Here is a 25,319-nt window from a genome sequence, read left to right on the forward strand (position 1 = left end):
AGTAAGATGAGATCCCAGTTGTTGATTCTTTCTGCTAGTTCCCGTGCTACTGAGGATTTGTTCATAAAGTCTTTTCCTATACCAATGTCTTCCAGAGTTCTGCCTAACTTACCTTCCAGCAAGTTTAATGTTTCTGTTTTAATATTTAGATCTTTAATCCATTTGGATTTTAATTTAGTGCATGGCGAAAGATAAGGGTCTAATTTTAATCTGTGGCAGGTTGATATCCAGTTTTTCCAACACCATTTATTAAAGAGGCTATCTTTCCTCCACTGAGGATGGTGAGCTCCTTTGTCAAAGATGAGGTAGCTGAGTACATCTGCATTTGTTTTTGTGTCTTCCAGTCTGTTCCATTGATCCTCAGGCCTATTTCTTTGCCAGTACCATGCTGGGAAACAGCAATTCTTATGAAAAGCTTACTGAAACTGTCAAGGCAGGGAGAAAGATTACAAGGGTCCAGAAAACCCTGAGTGCTAGTTTCTGGGTCCACCTACTTAAGAATCCACTCTAGGCCTCAGGCAAACCACTTAATTGCAAGTACTGGCTTAGAAAACTGGGAAGTCGAACTATGATCACCCTTCTGTCGAGGGTCAATTAAAACAAAACCAAGGGCAACGGCAACAACAAACTATGATTTCATAAGGACTTTTAGAGAGAAAACTCCAAAGACTAGATATTTCCACTCAAATATCTTCACCCTAAAAGTAATCCTCCTAAACATTTTTCCCCTGGGAACTAGCTCATCATCAAGCCCTTATATACAATTTATGTGATCAGTTAATTTCAACCATGAGCTCTAATTAAAAGTAGGTTTGACTATTAGTAGTATGCAACATTGCTTACAACAATTTCTGTAGTGTTCGCTGTTGGTAGACTTCATTTGTGCAGTATTTCACATAGGGATCAAATGTGGATGCTGTGTGTTTTTCTACAATATCACTTATATCTTCTATGAAGATATTATTCTGATGCCTCGCTTCCAACTCTGTAAAGAATCTGAGAAAACAAGAAAAAATAGTGTTTATACTTCTTCCATGTACTGTAATAGACAAGACTATCCTCATCCAGTGTTAGAACACTATACAAGGTTTTCAAATATCAACAGTTCACAATACTGATCCAAAAAGAGCCCAAAAAAAGCCTATAAAAATCTTGTTTAAATGTAAAATTTTCATACACCTTATTGCTTCAAGTGTTGGTTTATAACACTGATACTCATAAACATTTGTCTGCCTTTAGGTTCATTTTAAAGTAGAGATTTCCCTATTTTCCCCCAAGAATTCCCTAGATATGGGGGCTCATGGGTGTACTTTATATTTTATTGTATTGAAAAGTACACGAGAAAACACCTAAAACGAATGCTTACATATAAACCCAATTCTATCTGTCCTCTCAAAATAAAAGAGTGTTATTTAAAATCTATTAATATGCATGGTATTTAAATATCTTCATAATTTACATGACAAGTTAGGATTACCAGATTTAGTGTACACACACACACACACACACACACACACCATTGCTTATGCACTCACTTGCTGATGAACAGGGTCAGTTTCTACATTGTCTGGTATGAATAATGTTGCTATAAACATTCCATTATAACTATCCAAATCTCTGTTTTCAAATCTTTGGGGTTTAATGCTAGAAATGAAATTTTAACTGCACTAATTCTGTGTAAATAATAGTATATGCATCAAGATGTGCCAGTGTAATAGCAGAAACGAATACAGAAAAAGCTGTGTCATGTGCCAAAAGGAAGATAGATCACTAAATGAAAGCTCAGTAAGAAGTAATCCTTTCCCTCTGGACACTTACAGTTGAATGGCAGATGGGAGGCATGGAGCCAAGTACAATGAAGTACAATACTGGATCTGCAGCAGAGGTATAATTTATATGTGTTTAATAATAACCATCTTTTGTATGCTAACAGATACTAATGTATCTGGAAGATGGAGGCTCTGGGTAGCTTCAGGATGAGGGCTGGTCACCAGAAAGACCAAGTCACGATTACAAGGATAGACTTTTCAGTCCCTCCCTCCTAACTTCCAAAGAGAGAAGAGAGCTGACGGTTGAGTTTAGTTACCAAGGACCCATGATTTTATCAATCATATGCAATGATACCTTCATCAAAAGCCCTAGCAATGGGCTTCAGAGAGGGTTGAAGACACTGAGGTGCTGGAAAGACAGCAAGTCCAGGTAGCACAGAAGTTCTGCCGCCATATCTATGCCTGGGAATTTTTTCATATGCTTGTTCCTGCGATGTTTCCTTCATAATAATCCAGTAATAGAAAGAAAAATGTCTTTCTGTGTTCTGTGAGCTGTTCTAGCAAATCAGCCTTTAGGAGGCTGATCAGGGGACTGAATTTTATAGCGAAGTTGAACAAAATATCTGAGTAATCTGAGGATCAATAATTGCAACTGGCTTCTGAAGTGAAGGCAGTCTTTGGGGCCTGAACTCGTCAACCCGTGCTGTCTTCACTGTTCTCCAGTGCAGGACACCCAGAGAGTTCGAGGGCTGGTTGGTGTGAGAAGAAAACCCCATTCATTTGGTGTCAAAAATGTGTCGAGTGAAAACAGCCTAAGAGATGTACCATGAAGACTCCGGAGAGCACAGTGACTGACAGTGCAGTAAACACAGGTGAGGGGACCCATGAGCTGGACCACAGGTCATGAGCCACACGGACGGTGTGACGGGAACAGAAGAACAGATGAGAGTGGGCACAAGGGGTCACGTGGCACCAGCAGGATCTGGTTCAGGAAACTGGTGGCTCAGTGAGGCTGAGGTATAGACTATAGAGGAAATGGGGCAAGAGAGAAGCTGCGGGGCAGGTGAGAGCCAGGGACAAAGGTTTTACTGTATGACAATGAAAATCGATGTTAGGTTTATGGAAGTCAGGAAATCATCAATCAGATGGAGAAAACTAAGTCAAGATAGATGGCAAACTGGCCAGTCTGATGGCCAACCTGGGCACCCAAGAATCAAGACTGGCAGCCGGAAATCAAAAAGAGAAGACACCTATTAGGCAACAATGTGGAAGTAAAATTAATAGAATGGACAGATTAGAATTAATTCAGTAGATGGGAGTCAAGGAAGATGCTGGGATTTCTGGTCAAAGGTTCCATCTAAACAACAGGTGGATCATTAAACCATTAATGAAGACAGGGATTTAGCAGGAGGGAGGAGAAACAAGAAAGAAGCAATTTCATTTTGCCTGGAAGATATCTAATGGACAACTGAAAATACACGTCTGTGACAATTCAGAGGCACTCAAATTCTGAGTACTTTATAGTCAGGACTAGCCTATTCTTAGCTAGTTTTCAAATAAATGAAAACTGTTTATCATTTGTTTTCTTAAATGCAAATTTTAAGAAAATATTCAAAGAAAACTGAAAAACGTACAAACTATTCATAAGGTGTCTATCACGTACTTTGAGGAAATAAGCATCTTAGCAGCAAATGTGTTTACAGTTTCTTGCTTTAGCTCACTGTGAACAGTCTGAAGGAATGCAACTATATAACCAAAAACAACAGTAACTTGGCTTTTCCCAATGAAAAGAAAAATTTCATTTATCACTGTAAAGAGTTGGCCAAAGTACAAGACTAAAGCTAAGGTAGCAATGAAATAGCTGTCTATGCTACTTATTTTAATAAAATATAAACTAAGCCACCTATCTTTTAGCATAATTAAGATACAATTTAAAGCTTTCTATGTTAAATAATCTACTGGTTATTTTGGCACAGCTGTACACTTTGCTAAGTGAGCTGAGCTACAAAAGACCAAGAAACTATTCCTGAAGAATGAAGCATTATTTCAGAAATCAAGAACTCTGGTGATTCAAATAAAATCTGAAGCAAAGCTGATATAGCATTCTGGTTCCTAGAATGAAACCTTAATGAGTTTATGAAATAATCTAGCTTATTTACAGGTCAGCTTTTGGGGTTAAGGGGCACAACTGTGAATTGAACCCAGGAACTCATGTATGCTAGATATGTTGTCTCAATGAATTACATCCTCTGTCTTTTTTTTTCCCAAAATTTTATTTTGAGATAGTATCTTGCTAAGTTGCCCAGGCGGCCTCAAACTTGTGGTCCTGCTGTCTCGACCTCCAAGGAACTGGAATTACCTGGGATTAGGTGTATGTCACCAAGCCCAGCTGGAGGACAATCATTTAATGGAAATATGTACTTCAGCTCTATGAAATTTTTTTCTGGAACATCTTAACTCTTTCCTCATTGTATTATTTCCAGGATGATTTTGTTTTAAAAGTAACCATGCTACATAACTTTTCTCTTTCCTAAAAAATTCTAACCTCTTCTCAAAAGTCTACATTTTGAGAGAGATCCCGTGGACCAGACAAGCCTGCCTATAAACACTCCCTCCTAAGTAGCACCCCTGCTTGCCCCGATGTTACGTCAGCATCACCAGCACACTCACAACCATACTGCAGATAAGTGCATCCTGCCCAGGTGAGCTCCTGAGTTACACAGAGAATTGTCAAACACTGAGTCCACACCATCAGTCACCCAGGAGGGAGGATTTCAAGAGGACTCAGCTAACATTCCAGTTTGAAGAAAGAGCCTACTGCGAAGCTCGCTCATGGTCTGTAACCCATACTCGAACGTTTCCTAGGGTAGCAGAGATTATTTCTAGAACTTCATGCTTTTGGGGGCTGCTTTAGATAGTCTTATGTGTGGGCCTGCATTTCTGAGGAAAAAGCAAAGTAACAATGAGGTAAATGTTTCTGATACACTCAGTGCCTATGCTTTTGCGAGCTCATATCTGCCATTGTGTGGCAGGTAGAAGAGACCTGTCCACGTGAGGTGCTGATAGCCTTTGTACCGTTACTGATGGACTTCTTCAAAACCATTGGTAATGGAACTAGCATGTCAGACACGAGCATTCCTGAGAGCTCTTGAAAAGACTGTGCCGTAAGACTACCAATCTGTAGAGGACATTAAGCCTTTAACACAGACTCGAATAATTATTCGTCAACTAACAAAATGTCCTCTCATGTGTCTAGCGTAGGACAGCAGGCTCTGGTAGATGCCAAGGACCAAGCCCTCGATAAACATGACTTCCATCCACTGTGCCAGACGCAGTCCCATGCTTCCCATACACTGTCTCGTTTCCGCCACTCTTCAGGCGTGCTTTATAAGAAGCTCATACAGCCATTTTACAGAGAAGAAAACTCAAATCAAGAGAACTCAAGTCAATATTCTAAGCTCCTGGCTCTGCTGTGAACCCAGAACAGAGCCTTTCGGACACTACAGCCGGTGGCTTGTAGTCCAACCACCAGACCTGCTGCCTCTGGTCTCAGGTGTGGGCTGATCTTGCCCACCTGTGACTTTTGCTGACCCTCAACTTAGGCATCTATTATGAAGAACAGCTGGGACCACACAGAAATATGTTACTTCCCAAGAGGGCCAATTGTTGCATCATCGCAGTAAAGAAGAAACACAGACCAACCCGGTAAAGACCTTCCCAGGAGGTTTGTGTCAAGACAGGACATGAGGACAACAGAAGAGTCCACAACTGCCAGAGGTAAAGCCTCTGGGAAAGACAGTCAGGGGGGACCACAGGCAGTCATGTGCCCCGGTCGGGTCTAGCAAGATGGAGTGTTCGTTCACGTCGTCCTGTGGAACTCTGGGAGTCATTCCTTCCGGCCCTCCTCGTCCCTTGCTGCCCTCTCCTTTGCATAACGAGCCCCCACTCATCCTTCACGTCTCAAATACAGTTAAATTTCATCTCATCCAGGAAGCTTTTCCTCACCGTGTGGGATGGGTTAGGCTCCCCTTTTATGGTTTCAAAAATCCCTATCCTTCTCCTTCAGGTGTCCACTGTGATCACAATGGGATCGTTTATGGTTTTTGTTTACGTTTGTCTCTCTTCGTTAGGTTTGGAGGCACAGGTCCCTGTCTGCTGCATTGACCTGCTACAACCAGGACGGTGAGTCACGGTACCTAGAACTTAGGAGACAGTCAGATATTTGACAAGTAAATACATGGGTGAGAAAACCAACCTTGGTGTTTAAATTAAAAAAAAAAAAAGTAAAAATGAGAGCCGGGCGTGGTGGCGCACGCCTGTAATCCCAGCACTCGGGAGGCTGAGGCAGGAGGATCGCGTGAGTTCGAGACCAGCCTATGCTACAGGTCAGTCTCAACTACATAGCGAGACCCTGCCTCAAAAAAACCAAACCAAACCAAACAAAACAAAAAAACAATCACGCCTGTAATCCCAGCACTCGGGAGGCTGAGGCAGGAGGATCGCGTGAGTTCGAGACCAGCCTGGGCTACAGGTCAGTCTCAACTACATAGTGAGACCCTGCCTCAAAAAAACCGAACCAAACCAAACAAAACAAAAAAACAGAAAAAAACCCAAATTATAGTAAACATGAAACCTGCTCAAGAAATTCTGTTTTGTTATTGTACTAAATCCCAGCACTCGGGAGGCTGAGGCAGGAGGATCGCGTGAGTTCGAGACCAGCCTGGGCTACAGGTCAGTCTCAACTACATAGTGAGACCCTGCCTCAAAAAAACCGAACCAAACCAAACAAAACAAAAAAACAGAAAAAAACCCAAATTATAGTAAACATGAAACCTGCTCAAGAAATTCTGTTTTGTTATTGTACTAAGAATATAACACCCATAAATAGGTCAGTCTCTACTTTGCATTTCTATATTGGTAAATCAAGTCAGCATGTACTCATTTGACCATAAGTGGGGAAGGACTCTAGATACAGTGCTTACCACCAATGGAGACACAAACCCACGGAAAAAACTTTTTCACTTGGAATAGGGTCACTAAAATGAGACTCATTTCTGCCTGAGTTTCTTCATTGCTGACTACACTTTCTGAAAAACCTGCCAGACCAGTCCTCCTTCAACCAATTTAGGGAAGATTCCAGCGAGGCTAAGCTCAGCACTCAATGTTCTATCTCTGGAAATACAGAGAGCAGAGTTCTGGTTAGAATCAACGCTGTCCTGTGTCCTTCTTAAAAATAGTATCCTTTCAAAGTACATTTCCTTCATTAATATCTATCTGCCCAAAGCAAACTCAAATCATTCCTAGGCTTCTTCCTCACTTGAATGAGCTGTCTGTCAATCTAAATAGCTACAGTACCCTGCCAGAGAGGGTCAGATTCACTTAGGTTGAAGACATGTAACATACAAGCAGGTTTCATATGTCCAAGTTGCTCTTATATAATAAAATATCTTCACTAAACAAAATATTTCAGATAAGTGGCAGCAAAGTACTTATGTGCTGAGGGAAATGCTTTCCACACAACAACAGAACATTCTGTACTCTACCAAAATGAATTTATACGATGCTCTGGGGAAGTGAGATTAGGACTTATTTGTTTCAGTTTTTGCTTTGCTTTGCTTTACTTTTCATTTCTGTTTTTTTGGTTTTTTTTTTGTTTTGTTTTGTTTTTTGATGGTCATGTTGTCTCCTGATCAGTTGTCAGTTTCTGAATTAGGGATGGCGAGCACACAGCAAGAGCGCCACGGTAGGCATCACTGAGTGAGCCCTATGCCCAGGTACAGGATGTGCACTGCAGGTAGCCATTATCAACAGATCAAAATCAATGCTGAACAAGACAAAGCTCAGCTATGAGCTTTTACCAAACTAGCACTAGTAGGAACTGTGTTAATCACACATATTATAAATTGCTTAATTCTCAGTCAGAAGATTCCATATCCTGATCTGGGAAATGTCTCAGGAGGTTTCCTCCTCAGCACACTATTTGTCTTCTCACATTCTATTTCAGCTTTTTATTCTGAAATCCTACCTCTGTATAACAAAAGGATTAGGGTTGAAATTAAAAGTAGTTTGCATTACTGTCAGACAGTAGGAAGGAAATAAGGGGAGAGGGCAAGGGTTCTAAAGTGGATAGCAGGTGGGATTAAATCATTACACAACCTGAAACACCTAAAATGTGAAACTGAGGGGAAGGCGAGGCAATGAGGGTGACAAGGATGAAATGATTACAATGTTGTCTGTATGTGGAAATCTGCCAAAATAAACCCATTAATCTGTACGACTAATATGCACCAATAGAAAATGTAGTTAAACAAGGTAGTTTAGAATATGAGAAAGAAGTTCCCAACAGGAATGTTCCGGAAGCTCGCACTCCCACTCTGATAGCTACTGTTCGATTCTCAGAATGGAACGAGGAGGGAATGGAGAGACGGAGGGAGGGGGAGGAGGGCAGGGGCAGGGGATGAGGGAGGGAATGGAGACGCGTCACATGCGTACACCAATTCGCACCGCATGGGATGTACACGTTATGAACTACAAAAGTTTTTAAATTTTTAAAAGCTCCAGGGAAATTTTTATTAAAAATTATTATCATCACGTTAAAACCTTTAAGATCTGCCTGAATATGTCACAGAAGAAACTAAGGTGTAAGAGAGAAGAAGATATTAGTACTTCGAGCACTTTGAATCAAAGAGCTTTCTTATCCATAATACCACATAACACAAAGCTTAGATTTAACACCAGCTCCACACATCACCTCCAGTTAAAGGTACCAAGCAGATCCCAAAGCAAGAGAGTGGAGCTCGTAGGCCAGGGAAGGTCAGACCAAAGAAAGACCAAGAACCAAGTGTCTCTCAAGACCCTTCCACATTATTTGAGGCTCCAACTTATTAGTCCTTCTTCTTTAGTACAATACTGTGTGCTAAAAAAAATGTAAACAGGATCACACAACTACAAGAACAGTATTTAAAAGTCCTTGAAATTGTAATACTATTATACTGAGTTTGCGTTTAAAAATGAAAAATTTAAAGGACTTAGCATCTGAACCTGCTTCACAGAGATACACTGAAGGAAAAGAGGCTTGTTACCTTGGTAACCTTTATATACTTACATTCTTTTACTTCAGTGCTCCATGCATTTATTCATATTTTAACGTCTCTGAGAACTTCGAGTAAACTACAATGACAAAAAGCACACACTAGCACTCTTACCAAAACGTCCTTAGGCGTGGGTCTGAGGTGCTCCGAGTTATTATGAATAGTTTTACAGTTTAAAATTGTGTTTGTTAATTTCCATCTATTGGAAAATCTTGCACCTGCTCCAAATTTTTATGACCATGAAGATCAAGACTAAACATGGCTACTCATTGCTGGGTCTCCAGGGCCTAACGAAAGAACGATCGATCATTAAATATGTTGAGAATCAACACTAGATACCTATTATTCCTCCCTCCCCCTGTTAAAGTGGCACTTTCCAAGGAGAGGAATAATGAATGAGAATATGACTACCTACCAGGTGTGATATAATAACCACACTAAAACGTCAGGATGTTCAGGCCAGAGGTCAGCCGAGTGAGGCAATATTGAATGTCTCTTGGTGAGGCCAACTTTCTTAGCTGTAAGCCTGGGCTGGCAAATAGCACTGTCTATGTTTATTCTCCTTTTGTAGCACCCACTGTGCAGAGATTGTATCCACATGAAGAGTTTTGCTAACCCACTGCCTGGTAAAAATACTTTGAAAACACAAAACCTAGAAAAGGTTTATGACTTCTGAGGAACTGCTTTGTTGTGGCCAGTGACAGCTACATAACCGGTTCTCTAGCCTTTCACCTTAGCTGTCTGGAAGGGTGTTGTTGTGTTGAATCTTACTTGTAGTCATCCTACATTTGTTCTCTTCATCCCTGACTTTGTTTTCTATTTCTCATTTAAACAGCCTTACTGTGTACTTATCTTGTAATGTAAGTTGCCTTGGGCCTTTCATGGATGCAGTTGGGATATAAATTATAAATTAAAAACAATCTAGGAAAATGTAGATTCTTTCTTGCTGCTTGGAAACAGCACTAAGAATGAATTCACAGAATACTGGAACAAAATCAAGTAAAACAAGAAAAACCTTTTCATGCCAAAGCCTCCTTTCCTATTGTGCATTGGTCATTCTGGGATAAAAATCAGTACAGGAAAGAACACATTTCTCTTCAGGCACTATTTCTAGATCCTTTAGAGGGACTGCCTATGATATTTCAAGTTAGAATTCAGTCAATGGGTAAAAATAACATGAAAATAAGCCCCAAATTTTTGCTCACTCAGGGTTTCTTTCAGCTTGCCTACGCTCCAATGACTGAAGAAAAATTGTCTTGGGCTGCATGTAAAATATATAATATAGTTAACATACGTGAGTAACGAAACTTCCTTTTAAAAATATGTTTTTACTACAAAACAGACTGGCCACACCTATAAGCTGTCTTTCTAAAGAAGTAATCCTTTACAGCTTTCATCAATAAAATAAAAAAAAGAAATCAAGACAAAACTTGGAAAAACTCAAGGGGTCAGGTTCTTATGTCATGACATCCTGAGAAAAATGATGCCTGTTTAAAAGGGAAACAGACGTTCGTGTCCTTTCCAGCATTCTCAAACCTGCTCCAGCTCATGGAGCAGCCTGTTACAGTTAGCCCTTTTCACACAACCCTCCCCTTTACTTTTACCAAGGACAGTAGCAATACTTTCTTTTTAGATGCTAACTAGTTAGCAAAGCACCAGAAGAATGTGAACTATGAGTTAAGTACGTTTCTGCCCCAATTCGGGAAATATAATAAATTCCCAGTTCTGCATGTATTAAGGTAAAACAAATGACCCATTGGATAAGACCATGCCAGCCGTCAGTCCCACTGCACAATCAGTGAGAAGGCCGTGGGTTCAATGTCCTAGGAATACGCTATTTTACCTGGTAAAATGATTTTGCAGATGTGATTAAGGATACTGAAGATGGCAGTATTATCCTGGATTATCCAGTTGTTTCCATTGTAATCACAGAAGTCCTTCTAAGGGGGAGGCAGAAGGATCAGGGTTAGAGAAGAGATGAAAGAATGGAAGCAGAAACCAGAGAGAAGAGAAGATGTTATGCAACTGGCTTTGAAGACAGAAGAGTCACAAGTCAAAAAATTCAAGTGATCTCTAGAAGCTGGAAAAGAGAGAGAAAGGGCTTCCTCCTAGAGCCTCCAGGGAAGGGAGCAGCCCTGATGATAACATGTCTTTAGACCAGTGAGACTGAATTCAGACTTCTAACAGAATTATAGAGAATAAATCTCTGTTGTTTTGAACTACCCAGCTTGTGGTAATTTGTCAGAGCAGCAATAGGAAAATACATCTTCTTAGTTCATTTTGGAAACTCTTCTAGTCTCCTGTTTCCTCCTCAATATCCAACATCTAGTGTCCACGTTCAGGCACCTTCATTATTCACAGAGCTTGCCTGATAAAGCTTCATCCATTCCAGGAAGCTAGAGCTTACATCCAGTGACTACTGAGCACTGGCTATGCACCAGGCTCCATTCTAGGCAGGTGAAACACACAGTTCAAGATAATTCCAACAAAACTTCCAGCATTCATAATGCTCAGAACCTCATCCCCAGGGAGGCAAACTCTTTCTATTCTACTCTTTCCCAGCCAAACTCCAGGACTGCAGCAACTGTTGAACACCATGCATGAATGGTGGAACCAAACACTTTCCTTTACAGGTCCTATGAAAGATCACTAGACGACCTCAAGAAGGAAGGAGGAACCAAAGATTTAGCTCAGTGGTTCTGCCACCTGCCTAGAAAGTCCAAGGTCCCGAGTTTGATCCCTTGTGCCCGGCCCACAAAGTAAAACTAAGCAGAAGGAAGGAGGTGACAGAGGTGAGGGAGTGGTATACACAAAGATGAGAACACACAGGTTGTGCCCAGGGAATAGTGTGGTGGATGTCAAGGTTTGTTAATAGTCTTCAGAGCTAACACCAGCTCTCTGAATTTCCGTGCCAGGTATGTTGTGTCGGCACAATGATTCATGCATTATTTTAGAGGAAACAAGAAATTTATAGCCTTTGGAAGATTTTCAAAGAGAACCATGAAAGATGTTTAAGAACTACTGATTTGTGTAATAAAACACCTACCGTTGAAGGATATGTCGAAACTGGGAAAATACTGAAAGATGAAATTAGAATGGATCCTGGGCCTAAACTGTAAATTCTAGAGTATCGTGTTAAGCAATTTCAATTGTTTTTCTTAAGCTAAGTAACAAAGCACCACTGAGGTTTCTGGTGTTTTTCAAAGGTATCCAGGGAGGAAGTGGGTGAAAGACTGGCTGTGGGACTCAGGAGGGCGGACTGGAGGTGCTCAGGAGAAGGCCAGCCACAGGCTACATCACTATTCGCTTAAGAGAAGAAGAGGCTGGGAGTTCTCAAAATACTAACTTAAATGTTTCCATATGACCCAGCAGTTCTACTCCCAGGTATGTACTCAAGAGAGATTAACACCTAATTATACACAAATGTTTATCATAGCATAATTTATAACAGCAAAAAGGAAAAATAACCAAAGTCCATGAGTTAATGAATAGATAAACAAAATATGGTATAGCTATATGGTGAAATCGAAAGATAAAGTACTGACACATGATACAACTGGATGAGCTAGTCCTGAAAGATCACGATTATATGATTTCATTAATCTGAAATCTCCACAAAAGTCAAACGGGCAGAAACAAAAAGCAAAGTGATGGTTACATAGAACTGCGGAATTCTGGGGGAAATGGAGAATGAGTGCTAACGGGGATATCATCTGTTTTTCAGAATGAAAATATAGAATGGACTGTGGTCCAAATATATAAGATCCTAGTGATATGCTTGACAGTGTGAAATAGGAAGAAAAGGGCTAAAGGTGTAGGGAAAGTGGGAAGGGTAGGGGAAAGGGAATAAGGAAAAAGAAAAAAATATGAGAAAATGAAAAAATGGAAATAAAGTGTTTGTAAATGGGGAGGGGAGGAGGGGGTGAAGGGAGGGCAGGGACAAGGGGAAAAAATGAGAACCAAGACCTGTCATGTAAAGGTACAAGATCTCAATGATGAATGTAACTGTACTGCATGCCTAAAATATACCAATAAACTCAATTAAAAAAATAAAATTGACTGTGGTAATGTTTATATAATTTGTGAAAATATTAAAACACCACTGGATTATATCATTTCAATGGAACTAATGATGAATGTAACTGTACTGTATACCTAAAATGTACCAATAAACTCAATTAAAAAAATAAAATTGACTGTGGTAATCTTTATATAATTTGTGAAAATATTAAAACACCACTGGATTATATCATTTAAATGGAATATTATTATGGTATTGCAACAGAGCTCTTTTAATAAAAAAGGGAAGAAAGCAGACACGGGTTAAGAGCTGATAGCAGCTAACTCCGTTCACATATAGAGCACTCTGTTTTCCTACTTTCCCCAATAGCAGATTCTGTACATGTTTTACCTCTTTTCAAGTGACTCTTATGAAAAGCCAAGGAGTTTTAACAATAAAGGAGAGCTGTGCTGCTTGAGGCAGGGTCAGGAGGCCCAGGGCCCAGTTGTTTGACTTCCTGACACCGAAATTGGCAGACACGAAAGTGCCTTCAGGCCCATGGAATGCAATACGAAACCATTCTACAGATCCAGAAAGCTAAGAGATGTGGGAAATGTTAAGCATGGCTGTTCGGTCAGCAAAAGGGAAGTTAGCTAAAATGCCCCTACTCACACCAAGGAGTTAGAGACAGTGCGCCCTCAGCCAAGCTAGCTTTGCTTTAGAGAACACTCTCATACCCAAGTCACAACTGTGATCCTACTGTTTAACCACCAAACAAGATCCCTAGAAAGAGGGGATAATGGTTTCATTTGTGGAAAGCTAAGAAAGGTTTGATTTTACATCCTTTCATATGGCTAAGAGGTCCCATGGCCTGCAGTGTAATCCAAAAGGGTGAAATGGTCAGGAAATCTTTTCCATATCCCCCAATCTTATCTAGCATTTGAGCATAGCCAAAACACTGGCAGCCTTTAACTGTCTTTGGTAATAGTGAATTGAGAGTTATAAAATATGCTATTACTTCCAAGAAATTTTTATAACATGTGTGCACTTAAATGTATTGCTTCCTACTAGTAACTTATAAATCATAAACATTCATATTTTACCAGTGTTTATATTCCGTTTTATATATGCACTTTTTCCTTCTCTTATTTTTTCTATTAATCCTCTGGCCCCAAAGCACACAACTTCTACAGTGTTGTTCTACAACACATTATGGCCTACATATTTCTCTCCTACTTTACACTTTTAAGAACTAAGTTTCTTCTACAAACTTCTTTGGAGCCATCAACTTCTTTCTCTGAAACATCAGGAAGGTCCAGCTTTCCAAACCAAATTCCTAACTCTTGGCTTCTAACGTACAACATCTTCTACGTGAGGCACACTGGTGCAACACTTCACCTTGCCTCCATCCTGCCCAGCCCTCTCAGCCAATTACAACAGGCCATTCTAGCTACACAATGTGACTCAACAACACTGTGAGATCTCCTTTTGTTACATGAAAAGGATGCTGACACTAAGGCCATGACTGTCATTCACCAGAACACGTAGTACCTGGTTTCCACCGCGATTATCACCTGCATTTGCCATTCTGTATTTTCCTTAATTAGTGCCTTCAATCCAGTGGAAGCCACTGGAAAAAGCTAATGAACTTTGACCGATGCACACACACACTTGGTCATTTCATCAGAGACTATCTCCGAACCATGCTCTTCATCATCACTGCTGGCCAAAGAGCAGAGCTGACAGGCAGGTCTTCGGAGGAACTGGAGAAGGATGAAAGACACTAGCTTCTTGTCGTTTTCTCAGGGGAGGGTGGCACTATGGTTCCTGCAGGAGAGATGGTCTTCAGTTTAAAAGGAATGGAGGAAAGTACATCCGTGGGCAAGAAGGAAGTGCTCTGGGACAGCTAGACTGCGGGACCCAGGCCCTGCCAAGGAATGGGACAGCTCAAATTGCGGGCAGACGCCCTCACTTCTCTCAAATAGGAAATTCTGAAAATGTTTGGGCACTTGTGCTTACAAAGCCAGCATGAACTTCAACTACAGAGTGATTATCTGCTATTATACTGCATAGTTTATCTGTAATTTGCATAATGCTTTATAGTTTCCAAGTGGTTTTATGTATCTTTCCATTAAACACCAGTATCATTTCCAAGAGTTTTCCTTAAAACTCATGACATATGCAAAATGAATATCTATCTACTGGCTTTTATCTAAAACAAAACATATGATGTAAATACCTCCCTTTGGTGAGGTTCTGGGGTAAAGGACTAAAAACCGTAATTCAGCTGTGGACAACTGAGCCAGGAGAAGTAGTATTAAAATAAAGCACTTGTAAACCAGGCAGCATGGTGGCACATGCCTATAATCCCAGCACGTTGGGAGGCTAAGGCAGGAAAATGTCAAGTTTGTGCCCAGCATGGGCAACTTAGCAAGACCTTATTTCAATGTAAAAACTATAAGGCAGACTCATAAAAACAACATGGGGAAAAATAAGGACCAAGATACATCAAAAAATTCAAGATCCCAATGATGAATGTAATTGTGCTGTACACCACCAAAGTACCAATAAGCAGTTAAAATAAAAAACATCATGTCCTCACCCACCTTATTCACTAGATCTGGCACTGTATCATTTCTGGCTCTTCCCAAAGTCAAAATTATCACGAAAGGTAAAATATTCTGAATCTATTCAGGACATGGAGGCAACCACAACAGCACAACTAAAGACATTCGTGAAAAAGGACTTCCAAACCTGTTTCAGAAAATGGCAGGAATAATGGAATAAGTGTGCTTCAAGAAGGGAGAGTATTATTTTTTAGTGCATATCTGTGATATATGCTGTTTGCAATCATTCTGAAGAATGTATGTAATACAACTTCTTTGTTTTTAATCGCCTTTCGCTCCCCTCCCACCTTCCTTCTGCCTTTTCTGAATAATCCTCTTTCCCCATTTTCAGTTAATATCTACATTCATTGAATTTGTTAGGCTCCGGTATACAGCGTATCTTTTTTCTGCTAATTTCCCCTTCTCCTCCAAGGGGAATTGTGTTGAGGGGGTCAATGGCAAGGTAGCTCAAATTCAAAAATAATTAAACCGCACCACATATTTCATTTCCTTGGAAAATTAATGACACATGATATTCTACATAAAAAGAGGTATCACAATGCCTGCCTCCTTCTCCAGCAAAGAAGTAGTTATAAATACAGGTTGAGTTGTTCTTCGATATTTTGATTTAGGTGCAGTTGCGTGTGTAGGGACAGAGGTCAACCACCTAACCACTGTGGTCTACAGAAACTTCTAAAATGAGAGGAATGCCATCACTTTTCTTAGACTTTCAAAACCCGAGCTTTACCCTCTACTCTATGGGAGTGGTAAATTCAAATTTTTAAAAACTGTAGATGCTAAAAACATAATATTAAACCTAGATCCCTCACTGGTAATTGCAACTCAGGCTTAGGGTACTTTCACTGTATTTAGGACCTCTAGAAACCTAAGCAGTCTTCTCCTCCATCTTACTTCTCAGTTCTCAGACCACCTGTGTTTTCTTTTCCATGTATTTTCCAATTTTAAGCATTTCTTAGTTTTGTAGTTGCTGTACATTCTTACCAGGCCAATTTAAGTTTTCTGAACTTTTTTAAGCAGAAAAAAAAAATGACTGACTGACTCTGTATGTGTATATGTAAATATGCTCTAATATTAAAAAATCTGACAGAGAGCTGGGGATTTAGCTCAGTGGTTCCACGGCCTGCCTGACAAGCGCAAGGTCACAAGTTTGATTCTCAGTACCAAAAAATCTGACAGAAATATTTAACTTCTTGGTCCATCTAATTTTAACAGATGTGAGGGGATGAAGGAAAGATGAGCAAGTTATACAACTTTCATGTGATAATGCCTAAAATTATACTATATTGGAGGTAAGTGCATTTAAAAGTATGTATGGCAAGATCCTAATGAGATAATTAACAATGTGAAATAGGAAGAAAAGGTCTAAAGGTATAGGGAAAGTGGGAAGGGTGGGGAAAGGGAATAAGGGAAAAGAAAAAAATATGAGAAAATGAAAAAATGGAAATAAAGTGTAAATGGGGAGGGGATAGGGAGTGAAGGGAGGGCAGGGACAAGGGGACAAAATGAGAACCAAGACCTGTCATGTAAAGCTACAAGGTCCCAATAATGAATGTGACTATACTGTATCCCTAAAATGTACCAATAAACTCATTAAAAAAAAAAAGTGTGTATGGTTAATTTCCCTAAATCCTGCGGCAGCCTTCATTCTAAAACATTAAGACATAGTTTCCTTTCTTCCTCCTAACCCTGGCTACATTTTTGGGCGAAAGGGGAGAGTTGGTCTCAGAGTGTGACCTTGTTCATAGGCACAAGCCCCACCTATGCTAGCAGGCTAGTTAAGACCACGAAATGCAACATGCAGCCTGACTCTCAAAGGGATGGCTGAAGGATCGAAACTGTATGTTAATATAGGTTCCACATATGTGTATTTAAAAAGTCTGAATTAGCTCTCAACATTTAAAGAGTAAGAAAGTCTACCCGCACAACTAGTTTCCCCATTTTTCCTAAAATACTGAATCTAGCGACACTGGACTCACGTTTATGTCACCACAGCCAGAGTGGCTGGGACTGCATCACAGCCCATGTTTTGGTGACTTGTGCCATTCAGAACCGTTCCACATCCAGTCTACTTTGCTTGGTCGTGTGACCTGGCTGGATATTGTCTCCCTGCCGTGAAGGTCTTGGGAGTTTGGTCTGGATCTGAATTCTGGCTTGTCACTTGGGATCTGAGAACTTACACTTAGTATAATTGGCTTCACCTCTGCTTAAAAAAGGAACTATCTCTTGCATACATTATGGCCAGGATTACACAAAAAGTATTACAGAACTTAGTGCACAGTGGGGTAAATAAATGGTGGTAGATATTATTATCAAAAAAGGTATGGCAGAGATATTTGAGAGGAATTTCCATTGAAGCCAAAAAGGTTACTGAAGTCTATGTTAACACCCTAAATTGATAGTTTATTTGAAGAACACTGAGTTACTAAGGACTCACTAGACTTTTGCTTCTGCTTGTCTGGAACCTGTAAGTCCCAACTTCACATACAGGGAAAAAAACAAAAACAAACCTCTGCAACCTCTGGCTTTCATTCAATTGCTAAGAAAAGTAGCACACTATTCACTGGAAATGGTTTTATACACATCTCAATTTATTCAACGCCTCTAAAAAATTTCTCATATTAGTACTAAAAGAGGAATAAGACAATATCTTTCATTAACCTGTACAGAGTCACTTAAACTGCGAGGAAGAATTAACTGCTGCAATTACCATCAAATTTTGACAAATGTATGACTTTTTTTTTTCGAACCTGAAATCGAACTCAGACCCTTGCTCTTGGGGGGCAGGCGGTAGAACCATTGAGCCAAATCCCCAGCCCTGTATGGCTATTTTTGTCTTTTGTTATAAAGATTTTAGAGTTTGTAAATTGCAACAAGTGATATCTCTAAAAGGATTGTTATTAATCAGGAACTTTCATAGCTCAATTACAGAGGAGCAAACGCAAGAAAAATTATACCCAGCCATTACTTTATAATCATAATGTGGTCTTGGTGAACTGAAATCAGCAGGAAACTCTTGTCTATTTACATTGAAAATATGGGTCAGAATAAACTATATCAGATGCTAAGTCCAATTACACTATATTGGCAAAAGTTCAAGGCAGTAACATAATGGATTTTAAGGATGGCTGAGGCGGGGGGGTGTGGAGAACCTATGGAAACGTTGCAGATACATTCTCTTGAAAAATGGATAGTTACTAAAAATACCTGCCTGGACACATTATATATCCTGATGATAAGCAAACTGTGCTGTGAAGCCTTAACAGTTTTTCAAATGTTAATTTTAGCTAATATAGATGTGCAAACTGGTGTAGATAAGGGATCTGTTTAGCTGGTTTAACTCCACACACTGAATAATTTAACTTCCGGGACAAATGAAAGCAGTAGGTACTGCTTTCACTTCCCTTCCTCACACGTTGATAACAGGGCAGGAAGATATTAGGTAGCTTGCTCAAGGCCACACAGGACCTGAACTGGAAGCTCAGCAGACTGAAGACACTCAGTCTCCATGCCCTATGGTCAATAACATAGATCTTAGGGGACTTCTAAATGTCTCAATCTTACAAATGTTTACAACAAGCAACTAAAATACAGAATTTTTTCCATACCTGAATTATTTCATTACTGGAATGTTATTTTCATTTTCCTTATATCTAAACTACACTGTTTCTGTTGTACCTTAGAGTGTAAGAAGAGAGAGAAACCCAAGTAGAACTAGCAAGGAGCTGGCCATTTCTACCTTTGCATTTATTGCCAACTCTCGTTATTCACAGTAGTCATATTCTATAAACGTGCTATGAACACTGAATTAGTGAATAATGAACTGACTAGCTCCTACTCGAAACACAGGTTAGGTCCCTAGAAGCCTTTAGTCACAACATTTCATCAACCGATCAGCATATAACCTTGTCTTATATATGTTTCCATTAATACACACATTTGTTCATCAACACTGAACTCACGCCAATAGCAGTATCACAATAGTTACAATTATAAACTATGCTGACTTGCTAACACTGGACTCCCATCTCCAGCACCACAGCATATAACTTATAATAGCACTGTTAACGCATCTAACATAGACATTTTCTCTGGAGGTACCTAACAGACTTCCTGCTGTGGAACACTAGACATTTTATAGCATTCAGCACAGTGATGGGGGGCCAGAAAAATCATCAACACACAGAAAATATGGCGTTAAATGACCACGAGGATGCTTATTTCTAACATAACAGCAGAAGCATGTATGTGGAAACAATCACAAAACACACTAAGAGTAAAATGAGATTAGGCATACCACGTAATTTACCGTAAGAACCTGACAACAGGTGAGCAATAGCTTAGCCAAGGTAATTAACTAGTGACCATGCAGGAGGTATAATTGTTTCATGCAGTTTTATAATTTCTATTTTTTACTTCAGATAAATTACTTGTTTTTTAAAAAATAAAGCTATAAACTTGAGTTTCGAAAAATCCAACAATTCTAAACATTATCTAAGGACATGATGTAAAAGGAGTTACTGGTTAACCCGAAGCACAAATCAGATAAATTTTCCTTAACCTAGATAAATAGTGTCCAAATCCTCCAGACTTATAAATCCTTCAGGAACAAGGAAATCAAAAAATTATGCATTCAAATTAGAAGTATGGTTAGTATTTGGAATTGTGACATAATCCAGGTTCGGTTTTTCTTTAAATAAAGATCTTTATATTATATCTAAGGGATCAGTTTAATTACATTGCAGAAATGTTGGTCTATTAAACTCTCTTCCACATATCCCAGTTGCCCACTTAATGAAGTTATTTGCAAATAAAAAATAACGAACAACATGTGACTAGAATGGTATTTTTCCATATGGTCAAAGGCTATTAATTTTATGCGGAAGGAAAACAGAGTAATTAAGGGGCAGGAAAAGGTCACTTCCTCAATCTTCTGGTTGTTTAAGCACCTGTTCTAATATGGATTTATCCCCCCAAATCACTAGAACGGGGACTCCACCTGTCATGTTTACTGCTATACTTGTCTCACCTGGTACACAGTAGGTAGGTGTTCAATAAATTATTCTTTAAAAAAAAAAAACAACCTAGCAGTCATGGTGGCACATGCTTGGAATCACAGCACAAGGGAGGCTGAAGCAGGAGGATCACCACAAGTTCAAAGCCTGACTGGGCTATCTGGTGAGTTCAAGGCCAACCTGGACTACATAGTGAGACCCTTGTCTCAAAAAATCAAAACAACACAAAAACCCTCAACTTAAAGTATTTTATCAAAGAATACGATGCAATACCAAAGAAAAATCCCATAGAGTCAAATAGATTACTATTATCTATGCAGATCTATTCACTATTTTAAGTTACCAAAGAGAAGACATTAGACAGAAGAAGCACTGGCTTATATGAGAGGAGGAATTGGGCAAAAGGACACACAGTGTTACTGTATTCTTCATTTAAAACTCTGGCTATCTGATGGACTAAAACAAAAGTAAAGAGGTTCCGGTACACAGCGGTATGTAGAAGGCTTGTTATTGTATTACAGAACTACACTTGCATATATGGAGAGAATATCTCTAGACCTTATACTTCAATCAGCCTTACTGGAGGACTTGTTTTTTCACTGAATTCCCTTCCATAAAATTTGAATTTTTCACCATGTACATTTGTTACTTTGCATGGCAGAAGGTAAACCCTCTGGACAATTGATTGTTGGATTTTTAATACAGAATGCCCCCTTCAGACAGAGAAACACCGAGCCAGCCCCTGACAAAATGCACACAGTTCACAAAGGAAAAAATAGGTACTGGGAATGGGTCAAAAGCAGTTCAGGACAATTCAACTTGTACCACATTCAAATGGCTACAACTCAATTCCAGGTTTTTTCAGAGAAATACATCCAATAAAATTCCTCAAGGAAAATACAGAGAAGGCAGCTCTGCTTCTTCTAAAGCCCTCTGCTCCATCTGTTTTTTTAGAGCTTGGATGTTCACTTCCAGAAAATCATTTTCATACATTATCCTTTTAGGAAATTCTTCACATCTCTACTTCATCCAGCCAATCTTTCCCATATTAAAAAAATACTGTAGCAATGTATACAGCTATAGCTTCTCATAGGATCCCCAACAGGCTTTTACCACATCCAGACCTAATAGAAGTCAGATTTCTGAACCTTAGGTAAAGACTGAAAAGCCCACGCTCGGTAAGACTCAACTTTTTTGGAACTGCGTTATCACAGGGAGAATTTATTGCCTGGCAAAGGCTCTGGTAAGAATAAGTAACTCTGCAGTGGAAGCTGGTGATAACACATCCTCAGCATGTGAGGACTGAAGAGCCGGTTTCGAACTCCTCGATTATTCTGATAAACACTTATGGCTAACTCAGCACTTGATATGCAGAGGAAGGAAATGACAGCAGAAGGATGAGACTGAGGTTCCTTGCTGCATTGTCAGGAAAGAAAAATATGATCAATAAAACCTAGACTTTAAAGCAGGGAAACAGTCCAGGCTGAGAAAATCTGAAAGAAAGCGAAATTTCCCCAGCTTGAGCATTTTAGTTTCTAAATACAAAGGCCTACAAAGAGTCCAGAACAATGTTTTGCTCAAAAGCATGCAAGGAAATACTATCTTAAGACTAAATGACTACGTCTTCCTGCCTAGGTTGGAAAGGCTATTTCATGAGTAACAGAAAATTACCTAATATATAACTCTCAGGAATACTGATAAAATGGTATCTTGACTTCTAAACTTAATTGGTAAAATGATTTCTGATATTTTAAATTTTAAAAATTATATTTTGATTCCAAAAGTAATTTTGTGGAAGTAAATTAGATATTGGTCAGGAAGACAAATAGAAAATGGGATAAAGAGAAAAGCGAAGGTTCAAAACGAGGCGATTAAATATAGTGAGCACCAGAAGCTGGCAAAAACACAAAGGAGGTGGTAAATCTGTGATAAAGTTAAAAAAAAATACTTCTTGAAGGTTTCTTATTTAATACTACTTGGTAAAATCAACAAGAATAATTTCATGGCTTAATCATTTCTGCTGCCTTCAACAGAATGGACTCAAGTACAACGTCAACTTTCTAGAATGGGTTATATCCCATAAAGCGTCTCCACAATATGCCTTTTAAAGACATTAACATTCATACACAGATACAGGCCTATGTATGTGTATCTCAGTACAGCGCATCAGATGCTGCATATATAAAACGTAGAAGAAGAAGCAGGACAACTCGAGCAGATGAGCACAAACACTCCCATTGTACCCTGTTCTGGTTGTTCATATCACTCTTCTCTGCTGGAAAAGAAATTCCAATGAACTCCCGATACAGAGACAGTTTTTCTTTTTACAAAGGGACCTTTGTTTGAATCCCCCACAAGTGACAAGGTCAATCTTAGCCAATCTTGACATTTCTATGGAACCTTTCCACCAAATTTTTTTCCAAGTCCAAATCATTTCCCGAAACCTTTTTTAAAATCCAAAGAAAACACTGTATAGATAAAGTATCTGTAAGGTTCTTTAACAAATACCATTCACTTTATACGCATATTCCTCAGAATATTTTTCTATAAATATACTTTTAAAATCTAAAAACACAAGGCTGTATGATTTAATCCACATCCTTTAAAATTATAGGAAATGGTAATACTATACTGAATTTATATTTAAAACAATATTAAAACAACCTGTCTTTTTAGAACGTTAAAACTAATGCCAGGCCTTTTTAAAAAAAATCACAATTTCACAGATTTTTTTTTTACCCCACGTTGACATTTAAAAAAATTAAAATAAACTTTGACGTGCTCCTGCTCTGTATTTACACTGCCAACTAATGAAAAATAATTCATTTGTTTAAATCCTTAAGAAGCAAACAATGAAGTCATTACTTTCCAAAATACATTTTCTTTTCTTCCTCAACATACTATAGAAGTAGTTTTAGGAATTTTTTAGATGTTTTTTAATCTGATGATGTATGAACCCTAGGGAACTTTTATAATCAATTAGTTCATTCCTAGAGCATATTGCAATACTGCAACTGTGGAAACATATTCACAACCACTTATGATAAAGATACTGGACAATACCCTTACTTAGGAGGCAATGCTCACTAGGAAACAAGAGGGTGATAAAGACTATGATGTCCAGAAATAGCAAGATGCATTTGGTTGTTAAGGTCTTCATATTCTAAGAGGTCAAAGATATTCAAATATGATATGAGTCTAACCACTGTCTCTGCCTAGCTCCACGAGAGATATATACTAACACTAGCAAATTCTGAAAATTTATCAGCTATGTAATCCCTAGCAAAGTCTAAATTGAAATTTAGTCCTCTAGACTAAATGTGTATGTGTATTTTTTGAACAAATAGTCTTGGTGAATGAATGGCAAAGAATAAAACAAAACTCACTAGTTGCTTCCCATTTAAGTGAATTATTTTAAGCAAATTCACATAATTAATCTGGGCTTCAACGTCCCAACGAGCAAAAGAGAAATGATGGCACTTTCATGGCATCCTATAAAGAACTAAATCAGATGAAATGCAATTTATGGGAAAAAATAAAATTGATGCCCAGATGCCAATAATTACTGTGTAGGAATTAGAGGCAGCACACAACAAATTAATGATCAGAAAGCTCAAGAGCCTGCTTTTGAAACTTATTTCACCACCCATCCTCTTTGGGCTTAAATCAAGCGCTAGATTTAAGTTAGCTAGATTGCAAAGTTTACATTAGATCTTTTCCACTGGCCAGAAACACTGTGTGGTCCTCCTGCTTGTTTCACTCACAATGAGCAGAATAAAAAAATCCATGTAATGGTTCAAAATCTACAGCTGCAAATGCAATGCAGATGAAATACTGCAACCAAACCCTAGCCTTTGTTTCTTTTTCCAAAGAGATCTACTCCAGTTTAAGATTGATAACAGCTAGTGACTAAGCTTGGTAACAATTTAGGCAGCCCCAACCAGGATCATTATCCCAGCTTAAATCTCCATGTGACAAACCAAAATTCCCAGGCTCTTGGAGCTTGCAAGGGCAGTGCAAGCAGGCCAGAAAAGCATGTAGCATACTGGTCCAAATGTCTGCAAAAAATAACCAGAACAGCCTAATTGGCAGCTGGAGCATGCCAGGGCCTGCTCTGAAACACTGGCCCAAGGAATTTACCTCTCACAAGGAAAACACAAGGCTGGTAAGAAGCAAAACACTGAGTTTTCACTCTGCCCCTAAGTCGCAACTAATATATGTTGCATTATTATGAAAGATGCCATTTACTCTGACTTTATTCACTGTCAAAATACAGATGACTGCTAAACTGTTGTAACACTGTACTGTAACCATCTTTTAAAACAAGCTCATGCAGACGATTATGCTAGAATCTATACAAAACAAGAACTGTTCTTTAGCCTAGCCCTAGACCAATGTTGGCGTAGGAAAATTTATAGGCTATACACACAAAAGTCAACAAAGAAAAATTCTAAGGCACTTCAGAATATTAGACACAGATGATCAAAACAACAGTAATAATAACATAATCGCCATTTGAGAGCTATAGCATTGTTAAGCACTTTACATCAAGTATCTTATTTAATTCTCAAAACAACCCCACAAGGTTGGGTAAACTATCATCCTTATTAGAGGAAGAAATTAAGATTTAGAGCCATGAAGTACTTGCCTAAAATAGATCTTAAAATAGATGTATTTTTAAAGTTTGAGAATTTACATATGGTGCTGTAACATTCAACAGACTGCTTCCTTCAAACTTTACAAGGATAATAGTAAAAATGTAACAGCATAACTTAATAATATAAATGTATTTGAATGTAAATATCACAGATGCAAATTAC

General features: G+C 38.9%; 1 protein-coding gene across 1 annotated transcript in view; it reads right to left on the minus strand.

Annotated features, from left to right (window-relative positions):
- Arhgef26 (Rho guanine nucleotide exchange factor 26) overlaps window positions 1–25,319 on the minus strand; it is a 119,920-nt gene that overhangs the window by 56,014 nt on the left and 38,587 nt on the right. Inside the window, exon 6 of the mRNA XM_010636892.1 lies at window positions 844–996. Coding sequence (XP_010635194.1) covers window positions 844–996 — 153 coding nt within the window. The remainder of the gene's footprint in view (window positions 1–843; window positions 997–25,319) is intronic.

The sequence above is a fragment of the Fukomys damarensis genome, unplaced genomic scaffold (genome assembly GCF_012274545.1).
Source record: "Fukomys damarensis isolate Sample0158 unplaced genomic scaffold, DMR_v1.0_HiC HiC_scaffold_37, whole genome shotgun sequence".
NCBI classification, from domain to species: Eukaryota; Metazoa; Chordata; class Mammalia; order Rodentia; family Bathyergidae; genus Fukomys; species Fukomys damarensis.